Source organism: Aristolochia californica, unplaced genomic scaffold (genome assembly GCF_029961685.1).
Source record: "Aristolochia californica isolate CCGP_79_NKW_82.1479 unplaced genomic scaffold, dmAriCali1.0.hap1 SCAF_2, whole genome shotgun sequence".
In the NCBI taxonomy this organism is placed as follows: domain Eukaryota; kingdom Viridiplantae; phylum Streptophyta; class Magnoliopsida; order Piperales; family Aristolochiaceae; genus Aristolochia; species Aristolochia californica.
Window position 1 is genome coordinate 45653277 of NW_027181881.1, and position 15922 is coordinate 45669198.

General features: G+C 41.2%; 1 protein-coding gene, 1 long non-coding RNA gene and 1 pseudogene across 3 annotated transcripts; 1 reads left to right on the plus strand and 2 right to left on the minus strand.

The window, feature by feature from the left end:
• Positions 1-1072: 1072 nt before the first annotated feature.
• LOC137956022 (probable phosphoribosylformylglycinamidine synthase, chloroplastic/mitochondrial) lies at positions 1073-6200 on the minus strand (annotated as a pseudogene).
• Positions 6201-8913: 2713 nt separating this feature from the next.
• Positions 8914-11395, plus strand: LOC137956776 (uncharacterized). The gene is made up of 2 exons (XR_011113268.1): positions 8914-9713; positions 11198-11395. It is a non-coding gene; the product is annotated as an uncharacterized lncRNA (long non-coding RNA).
• A 282-nt stretch (positions 11396-11677) lies between these two features.
• On the minus strand, positions 11678-14124 carry LOC137956230 (purple acid phosphatase 22-like). Of its 2 annotated transcripts, none has more exons than XM_068803619.1 (5): positions 13916-14124; positions 13173-13464; positions 12366-12916; positions 12187-12275; positions 11678-12084 (listed from the first exon to the last, which is right to left on the minus strand). In XM_068803619.1, the coding sequence occupies exons 1-5, from the start codon at positions 14063-14065 to the stop codon at positions 11859-11861; spliced, it is 1308 nt and encodes a 435-aa protein (XP_068659720.1). In that variant the 5' UTR covers positions 14066-14124; the 3' UTR covers positions 11678-11858. The 2 variants fall into 2 exon arrangements, with proteins under 2 accessions (XP_068659720.1, XP_068659719.1); XM_068803618.1 differs by having other exon boundaries at positions 12366-12934.
• Between the last annotated feature and the right edge of the window lie 1798 nt (positions 14125-15922).

Below are 15922 nucleotides of genomic sequence, written 5' to 3' on the forward strand. Positions count from 1 at the left end.
CTGCCGTGTGGGGTAGTGTTGCTTTTCGCGGCGGTAAGCACTTTTTCGGGTGTCAGCAATAATAATAACTTGTAATTTAAATAGTATAATGGTGGTCTTAATAATGGAAGTAAAAGGCGCTGGCTTGGCGACAGATTCGCCGGGTCAGCTTTTGACACGACATAGGTGACAATCAATCGCCAGGCATGGTGGTTTCCGCTTCACGTGTAATCTTCAGATGATCTGTAAATGCTCTAAATGTGGTAGCGCATGCCCTTTGTGTTTTTTCAGTTGGCACTGGAATTACCATCATCAGTGCCATCATGTAGAAATGGCATACATCACTCTCTCCTGCCAAGCTAAATAATGGAGGCAGTCAAAGCAATCAGAGTACCGGCCTCTCATCCAACAATGAATTGATAACTGGGAAGGACCAAAATCTGAATTGTAAAATTCAAAAATTAGGATTACAAATCAAGGGACCATATTACCTTCAGAGTTTATATAAGTTAAAAGTATGTATTTCCCTCCATGTTGAGATGAAAAAAATGATAACGTAAATCACCAGCTCGACGGGACTGCATATGACAGAAACAATCTCCCAGAGCTGTCACCAAAAAATATTTCCAACCTTCCAGCTAATTTTTCTCTTAAATAACACACATCAAACTTACTAACCTCGACTCACATGATCACGTCCAAAACATAAACCAAAAAGGCACACAAAGAAATTCACGATAAATTGCTTCAGAACAGGTCGATTTTTCTGGGCAGAGAGAGTTAGTGGTGACATCCACGAGCACGGAAACTGTCATTTCCTCTGCTATCCAATGAACACAGGGGCATAAGCAGGTGAACCAGTTGAGCCAGAGTTGCGAAAGCTCTCCAGCAATTCACCTCCATTTTTGGGTCTGTCTCCAACAATTGAATTGAATATTGTATTCAGGTTATGTCAAATAAAAATAGGGAGAGACTTAAAGCTCGGTTAGGTTATTCTTATCCTGGATTTTTTATTACTTGTAATAAGCAATTTGTTACTGAAAAAGGTGAATTTTACTGCAGAAATCTGCAGTTCATTTTCATTCATAGACTTTTTTGTGCTTAGATAGTTCTGAGGTATTTACATCATGTATAAAATAGAGAGCCAGCAAACAACAATAATAACCAATCCTGGTCATAAAGTGAAGTAGGACCAGCAACTAGAAAACTACATATCAAAGACAATCAAAGAAATACCATATAGAAACTCTTTGTCACTGTTTTGCCTGTGATTCAATTCAAGAACACTATTCTCGGGCATTCTGAAACATCCTCAACCATGGACTAGGCCCCTTCTTATCAAATACCCATTCCTTTGGGCACCATGGGAATTGCCACATCATAAAACTGCGATCAGGATGTGGCATCATAGCAAGATGCCTCCCATCTGGTGAACAAAGGGCTGCGATACCCAATGGTGAACCATTAGGATTAAATGGGTAAACCTCTGTGACACTACCACTATCATCAGCATATCTCAATGGAGCCAAGTTGTACTGCAAAACTCTGTCAAGAATACCCTCATTAGGGAAGTAGGCTCTACCCTCCCCATGAGCAGCCCAAACACCTAAAGTGCTTCCTTCCATACCTTTAAACATGATTGCTGGGGAATCCCCTATCTTCACACTAGTAAATCGATACTCAAACCGACCAGATTCATTATGGACGAATCTTGGCTGTGAGATGTCCCCACCATCACCAAAGACACCACCAACTTCGGCCCCCCCGGGATCCATCCAAGCAGTGCCATGAGTTGACACCCATTGCAAACCCCAAGACTGAATGTGTTAGGACGATCATAAAATCTTAGGAATTGGGTCAAAAGTGGTTGGTTGAATCTTATGGAAGCCGACCAACCTTTTGCCGAATCCAACACATCTGCGTAGCTATAACCTCCAACGAACACAATTCCCTGAAAATCAGAGAGCGAGGTGGAGCCATTCAATAGATCAGACATTGCGACATCCCAAGGCTCAAAACCAGCGGCAAGAAAGGCTGCTGACATCTCACTGTCACCATTGCTCCCTTCTTCACGAATCACAGCAACCTTTGGTTTTCTGATCAGACCCATAAAGTTGTTACTGGTGAATTCAGGAGTAAATGGCAAGGTCCATGAAGGAGTTCGTCTAGCTTTCAGTCCTTCCTTTTCGAGTTCAACACAAGATGCAAGTCTTTGCAAGCTCTCCAGCTGGAAACTGGTCTCCTCCCACATATCTCTAAGAAAGGATGTCTCCTCTTTCAAAAGGCAGACTCCATCAACACATAATTCTACTGTAGGCCTTGCTGTCACATGCCCAATAACTTCTGAGAAAACATGAGCTCCAAGAAGTTTTTCTCTGACCGTGTCCAGATTCTTCTTGCTCACTTCAAACACAAGACCAAGCTCCTCGGCAAAAAGAGTTTGAAAGTGGCGCTTTCCTTGTGATTTCAAATCTAACTGCACACCACAATTTCCAGCAAATGCCATCTCAAGAGCACAAACAATGATTCCACCGTCGCTGATGTCATGACCTGCGGAGATAACCCCACCTGAAATAAGGTCTTGAACAGCCTCAAACACCGTTTTGAGATAAGAAACATCTTCCAGATCTGGGCAATCATTACTGATTTGATCAAAAGCTTGTGCAAGGGCTGAACCACCCAACCTCCGTTGACCTCCTGCTAAATCTACATGTAAAAGAACCCCATCATTCCCAAGTTTCAAATCAGGAGTCACTGTTTTTGTGATATCGGGGCAAGTGGCATAGACACTAATACAAGATTCCCAGGGGCCTTAACAACCTCTCCTGAAGCATGGGCTGCCATAGAAAGACTATCTTTTCCACCATCTATAGCAATGCCCAGCTCAATCATGGCAGCTGAAAGTGCAATTGCCGCATCATACATGTCAGCCCCCTCCCCATCAAGCTTGGCCGCATACATCCAATTTCCACTGGCTTTAACATCCTCAAGGGAAGTGATTTTAACCCAAACAAGATTTGTGAGAGCCTCCCCAACAGTCAATCTTGCCATGGCTTTTGGATTCAATAATCCTTTAACAGGTTGCTCACCAATTGAACAAGCACCTCCAGTGAGATCAGTGTAAATTTGTGCAATCACAGCCACATCAGCAAGAGGAAGTTGCAAGGGCCCAACTGTCTGCTGCTGAGCCACAAGCCCTGTTACACATCTATCCACCTTGGTTGTCAAGCAGCGTTTTGAACAGACGGAAGGAAGCTTCAAAACACTTTTAAGACAGTCCAAAATTGTGACACCAGGGGCAATGTCAAGTGGTTCTCGATCATGAACCATCCGCTTAAATTCAAAGCATTTTTGAGGCATGTCTCCAAGAACCTTTTCTAGCTCAAGATCAACAACAGGAGAGGGAAGAGGGGCTCCACTAGATCGGCAACCTTCAATATCCCAACTGTCTATCAGTACAACCCATCCATTACCACTTATACTTCCAATTACAGCCATAGAAACCCTTTCTCGCTCACAAATTGAGGCTAGTAAACTGTGACTCTCTGGCTTCACCAAGATTGCATCTTGTTCTTGGTACTCAGTGCCCCATATTTCCAAAGCAAACATTGTGTGGTCACCAACTACTATTTTCCGGATATCAATTTCTGCACCCTTTGGGTGAATAATTTCCTTTACAACATTACAATTCCCACGGCACCTTGATCGTGAATACTGATGATGGGGTTCCTTTCACTCATTTCAACACAAGTACGAACGACACGGTACAATTTCTGTGCCATTTCAGCATCTCCACTTTGAACAGCATTGAAGTCAAGTTCCGCATCATTCTGTCCGCTCACCATGCTTGATGCAGCACCACCTCCCATTCCAATACAATATGCAGGACCACCAATCTTCACAACAAGCATTCCAATCTCTGGTTCTTCCTTCACTATATGGGCATGATCAATTTGCCCAATACCCCCACTAAACATTATGGGCTTCAACCCTCACGCCTTTCCCCACTTGGTAGCTCCATTCCAAATGTTCTTGTGAACCCCTGAATCAAGGGATCTCCAAATTTATTTCCATAATCTGAAGCACCGTTACTACCATCGATCAAGATCTGCAATGGAGACACCAAATTCGATGGGTATGAAAAAGACGGATCTTCCCATGGGGCATAAGAGCCTTCAATCTGTAGGTTTCCAACACAATAACCTGCAGTAGAAGCAACTACAAAAGATCCCCGACCTGTTGCATGAGTATCCCTGATCCGACCACCTGCACCTGTTTCAGCTCCAGGATAGGGTGCCGCAGCACAAGGGAAATTGTGAGTGTCTGCCGAGAATAGAATAGCATGGTCACGATTAATAGGAGACAAGGGGCATGCTGAACCAGGTGACACTGGACGCAGTGCACTCACTGAAAAACCTTTTACGGCACTTGAACTATCCTTGAATCCAATAACAGAGTTGGTTGGATTCGCCTTCAAGGTACTCTTGACAATTTGCATAAGAGTTTGGGGCATTGGCTGCCCATCAATTAACAGCTTACTGTTAAAAAACCAATGTCTACTGTGCTCACTATTTGACTGAGCTATATCAAAGAGTTCCACAGTAGTAGGATTCCGCTTAATCTCATCCCTAAACAACCGTGTATAATACAGTAAATCCTGCTCATCAAATGCCAGACCCATTTTCTCATTAATCTCTTCCAAAGCGTCTCTTCCTCTCACCATAACAGGAACACGGTTCGCTAATTCAGGAACTGCACTGGTCTCAAAATATTTAAGCCGCATGGGATAAACACATTCAGTCACACGATCATGCAAACCAAAGCTGCAAACTGATTAATGAGAGTTTCCTCAGACAACCCACTTCCAGGCTTTACATGCAACAAGTACCTCCTCGACTTCTCCATCCGAATCACCTCAGTCAAAGTGCAAGATTGGCAGATTGAAACAGCGTTAGCTGACCATGCTGTTGTGAAAGATAGACGTGGACCCACCTCAATCAATACTATGTTAGTTCCCTCAGGCACTTCTTTATCAAGAAAACTTTCATTCTGTAAACTCTGGGGTTCATATGTTTCTCCAAGGAGCCACTTAAGAATATCTAGTTTCCCACTGGAAAGAGCAGAATTTAAACCAACATTAAAACATTGCTCTGTTTTTAAGCCTACAATGTGTCTAGTAATCTTCCTCTGGGGCAGCCCAAGAAGTTCCTTTGTCGCACTGTCTTGAATTAGTGGAACTCAAAATAAATGAATAATCTCCGGAGGCCTCTCAAATGTACTTGATTCTTCAGTGTCGCTGGCTAAATCTCTTGAGACAACAGCTCTCATCTTCAATGCAAGAGAGCTCCTCGAAGAAATTAATCCATGAGACACATAAGAAGGAAAACATTGCTGACTGATGAAGCGTCGATGAAAGGTCTGCCGCTTTTGTTTGTGATAATTTTGGTTTAACAACATATTTTGTCTCTGTGATCCTAGTAAGGATTTGGGTGCCACTACTTCACTGAATATTGTAGACATTTTGTCTGCAACAACCAAACAAATAAGAATATTTAGATTGTTAACTCTAAAAAGAAGGTATTCAATTTCACCATCTGATACAAATTAATAAAATAAAATAAAATGAGTGAGCCAAATCACCTCCACCACCCACCTCTCCCAAAGGGGGCAAGCAGGGTCATGGGATGCTCTCCCCATCTACCCTTCAGACATGAAAGTGGAAAGTGAAATTCCACCTCTCGTTGTGGAATACCACTTTTGATCTTTAATAAGAAAAAGTGTAATTCATTCGTCTAGGTGAAGTGAGCTCCACCAAAATTCCATTGTTGTCACTTTTTCTGGTTATTTCATTTTCCATTCTAAATCTATGACTGCACAAAAGGCCCAAAGAGGCATGCAAAGTGCAAATTTGCTAGTTTTCGGTTTGACCCACAGGTGGAAAGTGCAAATTGATCCATTACATCTGATGGCACACTAAACATGATCGAAAGAATAAGCATCATCCTACAGTCTACACAAAACTCCTTTGTTTTAAACTTCTGAAGGATAAGTATCCAAATGGCAAGTGTGTTTAGTTTGGAAGACATGCTAACTTCTGAAAAGAGAGTCTTAGCCACGGTTTACCTCGCTCTCAATGTCTGCTTAACAAGTGCGGACTCAACGTTTTGATTTTCCAGCAATGCAGGACGAACTCCAAAGTGAGCAGTTTAAGTAGATAGAAACAAAACAAGCATGCGTCTGAAAGGAGAGTTTTAGCCACCGGACCTCGCCCTTGATGTCCACTTAACAAGTGCGGTCTCGACGTTTTGTTTTTCCAGCAATGCAGGACATACTTCAGAGTGAGCAGTTTACAGACAAGCTGCAAATTCAACTAAAAATAATTAATACATAGACTCAAGACATACATGCCTTTTGGACCAGGATACAAAGTGTTGGAAACCTGCAGTTGAAGTACCGTAAACCCTAAACCCTAAACCCTTTTCACAAAAAAAAAAAAAAACAAACATAAAAAAAAAAAGAAAATAAAGGAGAAGAAGACGGAGAAGAAAGGAAGAAAGAACAAGAGAAGAAGAAGATGACTTCAGCGTCGCGCACAGGTTTTGAGATGAAGTAAGAGCAGGAAAAGGACAAGAAGAAGAGATAGGTATAGAATATACCTGTCTTGACAGAAAGCTGAACAACTTCTCTTTGTTCTTTCCCAACCCACCACTACCAAAATGCTTACTTTTTTATACTGAAACTAGTCCAAATCCACTGTTCATGAATTTCCCATAGATTTCCGCCAGTTGTGTTGCTAAAAAGTTTCAGTTTGATAGGACTATTCACTGGACATAGGTTAGAAAAAAATGCATGTTACTATAAATATTCGTAGTATAGGAGCTATCTCTTAATTTTTTAAGAAAAAAACTATTGCATATTAAAAGGACTATTTCATAAATTATTGTTTCAAACCCTGTTTCCTTAATAACTTTCCTTTTAACCTGTGCTTTTCACTATCACTCAGAAAATTATTTTCTATTCTTTATACATTTGTAGATAAAGGGGGGGTTAGTCAACTCGAAGGACGAGACGATCTTCAACCACATAATGCCCTTCAACACTTGAAATCGTTAGTGGAACACAGATGAAGCTTCATCTTGATGCAGGGGATGAAGGGGTTCTTCATCTCCACGGTTTAATTTCAATCATGTAGAAGATGTGGAAGAAGGCCCTTTTATCTCCTTCGAATTGAAGAATGGGCGACGCTCATATTTTTCCCTCTCTCTCCTTGCACCCCCCATCGCGCGTCGTCATTTTTCTTTTTTCTTCCTCTCTCCCGCATTCCTTCCCTCTCTCGTCTCCCTGCGCTCCCGACGTTGATCTTGTCCTTCGTCTTCGACTGCTCCTCCTCGCGGCCTTCAATGGGTGGGGCGGAGCAACAAATCGCTTTTTTCTCTTTGCTTTCTAGAGACGGGGCGTCTAACAGCCAACTGGGTACCAAGGATGCAAAGTGTTCGTGCTGTGGTGCGACCGTAGATGAAGGACTATACTCGCCGTATTTGCTATTGAAGCCTTCCTAGGATGTTTTAGATTATGCATCTAAAGGAAATTTGGTCAAGGAAAAAAGTACAGAGGCTGATAATTCTGATGATTTTAATGATGTAAAGTACTTGGATCCGTCCAAACCGGATTCCCTAAGAGACATTCACGACGATGAAATCAGGAAAAGAATTGAAATGGCAGAAAATCGACTGCTTTCTGATTTTTCCGAAGACAAAATTCCTGAGGGAACAGAAAAAATGGCAGAGTAAACAGATGAAAAAGGTACCCTTATGCAGCCGGAGCAAGATCTGGTGGATGATCATCCATCTATGTATTTGGAAGGTACCACTGTTTGGGAGTCAGGTGAGAATAATGGATTTTCGATTCAATTAAGTTGTAGAGATGATCCATCTTTCATTATCCTCTCTCCTCATTCTGAACACCGACCTGTTGAGGATCTTATCGTTCCGATTGAATCGGTCGATTCTATGACTGCAAAGAGCCATAGCAGTCCAAAAATCAATAACAAGGATGAACAACTTAGCAATCTTGAAGAATTTGATGTTGCTGAACCCGAAATTCAGAATCACTGTAGGCCAACTATGCAAGTTGAGACCACATTTGAAGTCATGGAAGAAACTGCGATTGAAGAGGTTGAATCAGTGCGGGGAAATGAGTCGTCTTCGTGCTTTCCAGAGAGTGAGTACATCAGAGACTCGATTCAAGATAAAGGTGACGGCATTGCTCAGATACAAGAAATTCAAAGTCTTCTAAGTAGTGTAAAGGGGATAGAAGCAGTCACGAAGGATTCTGATGAATATTCTGGTAAGAATATTAAAGGCATGAACTCGTTATTTGAATAATTTTTTTTAGGTTATTTTAAAAGTTGTATATGTATTTATTTATTATTTTATTTTATTTTATAACTATATTAAACTTCATATTTAAATCCTTGGTAAATAAAATATAATTAAAATATGCATTTGATTAATATATCATCATTAATTATGTTAAAATATATTATTAATTAATATAATATAAAACTATCTTATGTTATTAATATAATATTTTTTATTTATTAATCATAAATTTTTTTATTTACTTTATTTTATTAATAATTTAATAGTGATAATTAAAATATTGTTAACTAAAACACTTTGTTTAATTAGTTATTTTTATAATTATTAAAATCAATGATTTTAAATTTCTAAGATGAAGATGAAGATGAAGTTATCAACACTAATACCCTATTTCAAAGATTTCGAAGATAAAGTTATCTACACTTATACCCATTTTGAATACGAAGATCATATAGATACAAGATAAAGATAAAATTTTCGTAACCACCCCCTTTCAAAGAAGAAGATCAGTAGACGTGTGTCCTTTAAATAGCACGGCGAGTGTCCTCGGCGCAATCGTCTTCGTTTGCTGCGTGGCAGAAACATAGAGAGAGAGAGAGTCCGAAGCAGAGAGTTTCTTCACAATCTCTCTTCTCCACCGATCCATCAAGCCTCCACCGCTCTCACCCGATGCCTCTCTTCCCCACATCTTCTTTCTTCCTCGACCGATTCTCCTCTCTCCTTCTCGGTGCCATGAACGAATTCGATCCTAAACGCCAGCCTCTCCTCCCCTCCAAGTCCCTCCCCCTCGCCCGCTACGCCCTCGGCGCCACCCTCGTTCTCGACATCGGCGCCATCCTCGCCGTTGGCTGCTGGCTTCTTGCCCTCTCCCCTTCTCTCCCTGACCCCTCCATCGCCTACAACGAATCCATCCTCATCATTCTCTCCGGCTTCTGCCTTTCCTTCGCCTTCGCTTTCTATCTCGGATCTTCCCACCGCCATGGGCCTCTCAACACGCTCACCTCCTCCTACTCCTTCGGCGACGTTTGGCTTCTCTCTGCTGCGTTGTTGACCATCGCCGCCGGCTTCGTCCTCATCTTCGTCCATCAGGGATTCATGGACGGGGAGAGGGTTTTCGTTGGGGGCGTTTACCAGATACTGTTGCACTCCGCCGGTGTTGTTATTCTGGGTTTGCCTGGATATTCCGACACTGTGTCCTATAAGAGGGAATTTCCGTCTGCTGTGTTGCTCGGCTCTTGGATTGTGCTTGCCCTCTGTTTCGGTGTGATTCAGATTGCTTGTGCTGATTACAAGGCATCGTTGGTGCGCGGTGGCTGGTGATTGTGACGTTTCTGTTAGTGCTACTAATCTTAGGTAAGATTGCCCATCACACATGGCTAGGTTTTGTTGTTTCCAATCTTTCCAATCTTTGCAATTTGTTGCTTCTGTAGTTTTTAAATGACGGACGATGTGAGGGTAAAATCGAAGGTATAATTGTTTTCAGTTTCCACAAAGAAGAAAATCGTTTGGTCTTTTTTTTTCTGATGAATTTGCTGCTGTATTGATCGGTTGCCTTGAAATTGAGATGTGAGAAGCCCCTTGCACTCACAGAGCAAATAAACAGAGAGAAAACATAAATTTTGCCTTGGAAATTTATCTTATGCAATGATTTCTGTGATTTAGTAGTTCTTTAGAAAAAGAAATGCCCCTGTTTTTTAGTTTTATTTGGATATCTTGTCATAAAAGATTTTTTTTTAAAAAAAAAGAGCTATTCTTTTCCCTTTGTATAAATATGATTGTTCTTTGTTTGGCATTTTCCTGAATTATTTGCAGAGCTTCAAAATAGTTGAATACTCTAGTCTTTAGAAGCTGAGTAACTATGTATTACTGACTAGGCCCTTAGCGTCTTTCTGATTTAGATGAGCTTGAACTCACCCGCCATGACATTCGATTGAAGAAAATCTCTGATTTATTTTGTTCACAAAGTAGGTCGGTTCCCATGTGAAGCTTTTGGTTTTTGCAGATGTAAATTCTATAGATTTATATCAAAGTAGGTCTACAGTAAACCTTTTTCTTTTTAGGGGAGGGAGAAATAGTCCTTGGATTCCCTGCTTTTTTACTTTTATCTTTGATGTTGTCATGGTTTCAGTTTTTAACTAAGCATTTTGGGTAAAGTGGGAGGCAATTGTTATTTTCTTATTGGATTGTGTGATCTATTATTCTATCCTTGCCGCCCTCTCAACCTATCCTATCTCTTATAGGAAGTGGGAATTTGTACCACCATGTTTAAAAGAAAATTAAAGCTCCCTTCTGTCTCTGCACTTCATTTCGCAGTTGCTTTTCAGTCTCTGTGTTGTCTGTTTGTTTGTTCATTGGCTTCTGGGTTTGCTGCCTATTGTTTGAACCAGTTATTTTAGATTCATCACCAAGCAAGGTTGGTTGCGGTGACAGATTTATGGCGTTCATTTATAACAATGCAAAGTTCCTATCGTGTATGTTTTCTCTTGGGTTTTTCTCGTTCACTTTCTAGGACGAGTCTCTGGCACTCTTTCTAAATATCAATCTGTCACTTCTCCTTTTTTATTAGAAACAAAGAGAACGATAGTGAGAAAACGCAAAAGCAGCAGGTGCTTATCTTCTTTTTCCCACTTTTTTTCTTATGTGATAAAACCGCATTATCCGTGGTAGCAAGAGTCTGAATTACGTTTTGAAGAAATTAATCTTTGAATCCTAGTGGAATACTAGGCAGCTCGTGATGCTCTTCTATGGCAAGACTAGAGGATGATTTTTTTGCGCTCAACTGTAACTGGATACATCTTACAATGTAACTAACGCATGGGTTATCTGTTCTGCACCAGGTAATACCATGAAAGGGCTTGTGGGTGCTCAGGATGTGTATGCTAACCCAGTAATACCTGTCAATAGAATACTACCAAGGGTCTGACTTTGTTGCAAGTATAGTCTACAAAGGGTGAGATTTGTAGCCCTTTTTATGTTGGATACTGTACTGTTACTTTGTTCAGTTACGTTTAATCTACGAGCTTTGGGTTTTGTAAGCTCAGATAAAACTGAGTCTCCCTCAAGAACTCGATTAAAGGGTGTAATCAATGATGAAAATCGTTGTGAATGTCGAGATCGACCAAAACCATGCACTAGCCTGAGTGCTAATATAGCTGAATGTATAGGAAACGCTTCCAATATTGGGAGGTGAGGAGGGTTATTGCCACCATAAAAGCTGTAAAGGGTCAAGTTTCCCCAACCATCATTTCCACACAAAAGAAGATTCTACATAAAAACTCAAACCCATTTTCCACCAAATTAACGTCTTAAATCCCGTGATTTTGTGTTATAGTCATGTAATATTCATTAAAGATCAATCCGGTGGTCTGACCCCTGTAAAAGTCTAAAAAGAGACCTGGTTAAGACAACTCCTGTAACCTCTCATTCTTTCTCTACTGTTTCCAACACAATGAAATTCTACTTTCAAGCTCAAATCCCTGTGACCAACGCTTCGGTCAGCTATAGCTCATCCCTTGCTTGAGCCGATGATTCTTCGCCATCCACACCCTTGCTTGCACGGCGCTCACCGAGACTCTCCAGCCAAACCTCGTCGCTCACGACGGAGTTATCGTCGTCGTTTCTGTGCCAAGACCAGTGCGCGTGTGTTTGGTTCACTAGCTTCAGACGCCCATGTCCGAAGCTTGCCTCTCGGATCAAGGATAGAGGAGAAGCTGGCGTCTTAAACCTACATTCAAATTACAAACGAAGTTAATGTTTCAAATTAGGATGTCATAATTCGTCTGATAAGAGCATTTCGATCGCAGAGGAAGTTAATTAATATACTAACAGCATTGCAAGCCCTTCTCTGTTGCCTCCGTCACCGACTGTAATATGGATGGGAGCACGGGGGTTAGCTTCATTGTCATAGACCTTGGTCTGCAGCCAAAACAGTTCTTGAGTTAGCAAATCATCCTGGAAGAAGTAAAGTGGAAAATCAGATAATTAAACAGATCAGCGAGAGCTTACAAAACGCTCGTAGGCATGAACGTGCCCTGCGAAGACGATGTCGACGCCGACCTTATAGAGCAGCTCTTCCATGGCTTTTCTCGTGTCCTCACCTTCCCCTTGATGAGCGAGGTTGGTATTATACCAGGGAACATGGATGAGCACTATGAGCCATGGGGTTCTCAGCCTGTTCACCGCGGCTAAGTCGTCTTTCAGCCACTTGTACTGAGCAGACTTGGCGTCGAAATCAGCATAAGAACCGAGCATGACAATATGGGCGCCTGCGACTTCGAACGAGTAGTAAAGGTTGGAGGTGGATCCGCTCTCCTCAAATGGCATCAGCCATCGTGCGTTGTAGGATCTGAATGCAGGGGGACCGATGATGGGTACCTTCTCAATCTCATGGTTGCCTTCCGTGACCATCCATGGTCGGCTTCTCGCGAGAGGGGACACCAGGCGGCCGAATGAATCCCACAGCGGCTGTTGGTTGTCGGCGTAGGAGAGATCCCCAGGGAGAAGAAGGAGATCGTAGTCCCACTTCTTTATGTGGGTAAGAGTGGATGCTGTCCATTCTGTTTGCCCCAGGTCACCTGTGAAAAAAAAAAAAAAAAAAAAAAACAAAGAAAAAAATCGATCAAACACCTACAGTGACATCAACCAGCTTGGCTGCACAATACGCTTTAAAGACGAAAATTCTAGCTTCTTCCAGCGTCATGTTTCAGTGAGAAGCACTGGTCGTTCCCATTAACAAAAGCAATGAGAATGTAATGCATGCGTATTTGAGCATTCTCTCTAATATTTCTCTAATCAAGGAGAAGTGATATCAACCTACGATGACAAATTCGATAGGAAACGTCGCCGGAGGCGTCCTGAAGCTGAACTCCTCGCCGGTTCCTCCACAGCGATAATAGTAGACAGTGTTGGGAGTTAACGGTCCTATTTTAACGTGGTGAACTTTGCCGGACGTGTAGAAGAAGAAGTGATAGGAGGTATGCTCTCCGGTAGACGATGCCTCGTAGTTTCCCGGTGATGTACCGTACTCAACCAACGATGGGACGCTTTTATCGTCTGTTATCCATGAAATTCTCATCTGATCCTTCCCTACCACTGAAATATGAACCTGAACAGTGAAAAAAAGTGCAGAATAAGGAAGAGAACACCCTGAAGCGACTTTGTTGAATGTTATCTATTTTGGCGATACACTGTTGCTCTTTTTGTCCAGACTCATAAGCGGTGCAAAGGCAGTTGCAGTTGCTTGGTTGCAACAAAAGCCTTATCTATTTGTTATCTTCACTTGGCCAATAAAAACTCTCGGGCAACAGTCTCCCTACCAATTTCTAAAAAAGCAGCGGTAGCCATTGCTAATTAATAACTCAAACCGGTGTCTGAAATTGAATTGAAACCCACCGGAGAGAGCAACTAGCAAGATTTCAACTCTTTCCCACTGTAAATCACATTACAGTTCGATCCAAGCCCTCGGTTGGTCTGTGTATCTTGAAGTCTGAATAATGGATAACCAGAGAGAGAGAGAGAGAGAGAGAGAGAGAGAGAGAGAGAGAGAGAGAGAGAACCTGTTGCGGATGAGCTTCTGAACCATTATGAGAGGTGCAGACGATGCGACGGGGAGGAGGTCGGACATATTCCGACCCACTCGAATGCACCCAAACGCAAACAAAGCAAATGGTTGCCAACATAGTGTGAGCAGAGCTCCATCTCGCCATGGCTGTTCTCCAGAAAGGATTGCAGACTGAAGAAATAAATATCAGAAGATAAAAGGATACCTGACTTCACATTTTTACAGCTGGCCTCATCATCTGGCAAATTCTCTGCGTGAAGAAACCACCCAAGCACATCTTTCAGCATTTTCTTCCTCATAGTCAACGACTTATATAGCTTCTTCTACTGGACTGAGACAGATGGAGCTCGGTTGGATAATCCTCTTCCAAGGCCAGATTTTTTTTAAAAAAAATCCCATTTCAGGAGATAATGTATCTCTGAATGTGAATCAAAGGTCACAAACAAAACTGATCTGCAAGAAACATATCAATTAGAGGTTTGCTTAAGGAAAGAAGGGGATCTAATTTTAAATTCAAAACCACATTTAACAACTTAATTAACACATTGGTGTTGTTCAACAATGACAATTTTGTATAATCTGCCAACCTTAATTTAGTTTTTAGGACTTATCTTAAGTATAGTATATGTAGATTAATTATGATTTTTTATTATAGTGATTAGTGTGTAAGGCCTTTCATGAATAAAATAATATGTTGGAGAGAGATGGCTACCGTTGTGATGGGCATATAGATTCCTAAACCGTATTGGGCCAAAATCAGATCCGTTTTTTCTGCATTTAGAACTCTTTGGAGGTCACAACTGACCCGCAAGCCGTTTGAACTGGGCTCATAAAAAACTTGATTCAATTTAGTTTTTACTTGAGTTCGGCTCAAACTCAAACTTGGAATAAGGCTCGTTAAGTATAACAAGTCAATTTTGAGATTTTCCCACTCGACTTGTTAGCATAGATTTTCTTAAAAAAAAAACTTTTACCCTCATTGCCCTCAATAATTTTTAGTTGGTTGATGATTACTTTTATTTACCTCAAACCTCAAAGATGATCGATTGTTCAACTTTTGGGTTTCTCAACATCCGACATTACTATTTGCCAATAAAATAAACACTATTAATGGCGAAGTTTATGTTTTCTATTAGATCTATTAAGCTGGTTATTGTATATTAGTATGCCTCATCGTAAAGTATTGGATTCTCCTACATTAGCATGCAATTCAATAGTATTAAGCTTATGATCAAATTTTCTCTATTCATTTTGTAGTTTTGTATTTTTTGTAATTTTAAATGTATGTTGAGCTTGAACCTGGCTCAAACTTGAATTTGGACTCGTTTAAATTTATCTTGTTCGAGTTCGAGTTCAATTTAAGACCTAGGTCAAGCCAAACTCAAATTTGCATTAGTTTGAGCTTGGTCTACTCAATGCCACCCGTAATCACAAGGTGTTTCCCTCACTCATGGTAATTTCTTTATCCTCCAACCACATCCTCAGGAAGGAAAGAGCAAATTATAGGCAAGAATAATCGGGCAAACCAAATGACTCCCTCTAAGTTTGTTAAGAATCTGTGAACCATATCACATCTAGTCAGTTTTTTACAAGTATGAGATCACAGATGAAAGAAGAGGTTTGGTACTTTTCTTTATTCTTATCTTTCGTCTCTTTCCCGTTTCTGTGTTTTCTTCTTCAGTTTTCTCTCTTCATCTTTTGTCGGTTACAGGAGCTGTTTGAGTTTGCCCATTCTAAACATTCTTCGTTTTGCTAGTTTGGTGCTCTCTTTTCTGATATTCACACGTCAACACCTCACCTGGGTTGCGACTCGCCAGTTCTCTGCTTGCTTGGCTAGCCCAGTGTCCTCAACTCCTCCATTCTCTATGAATTGATAGAGAAAACGTGTAAAGAAAGAACGAACTTGTTTGACGGAAGAACCATTTTCGGATATTCGAAATTCCAACCTGCGTTCTCAAATTTCCTTTTCCGTGGTTACATTTTTGACAGTCAACGTCAAACG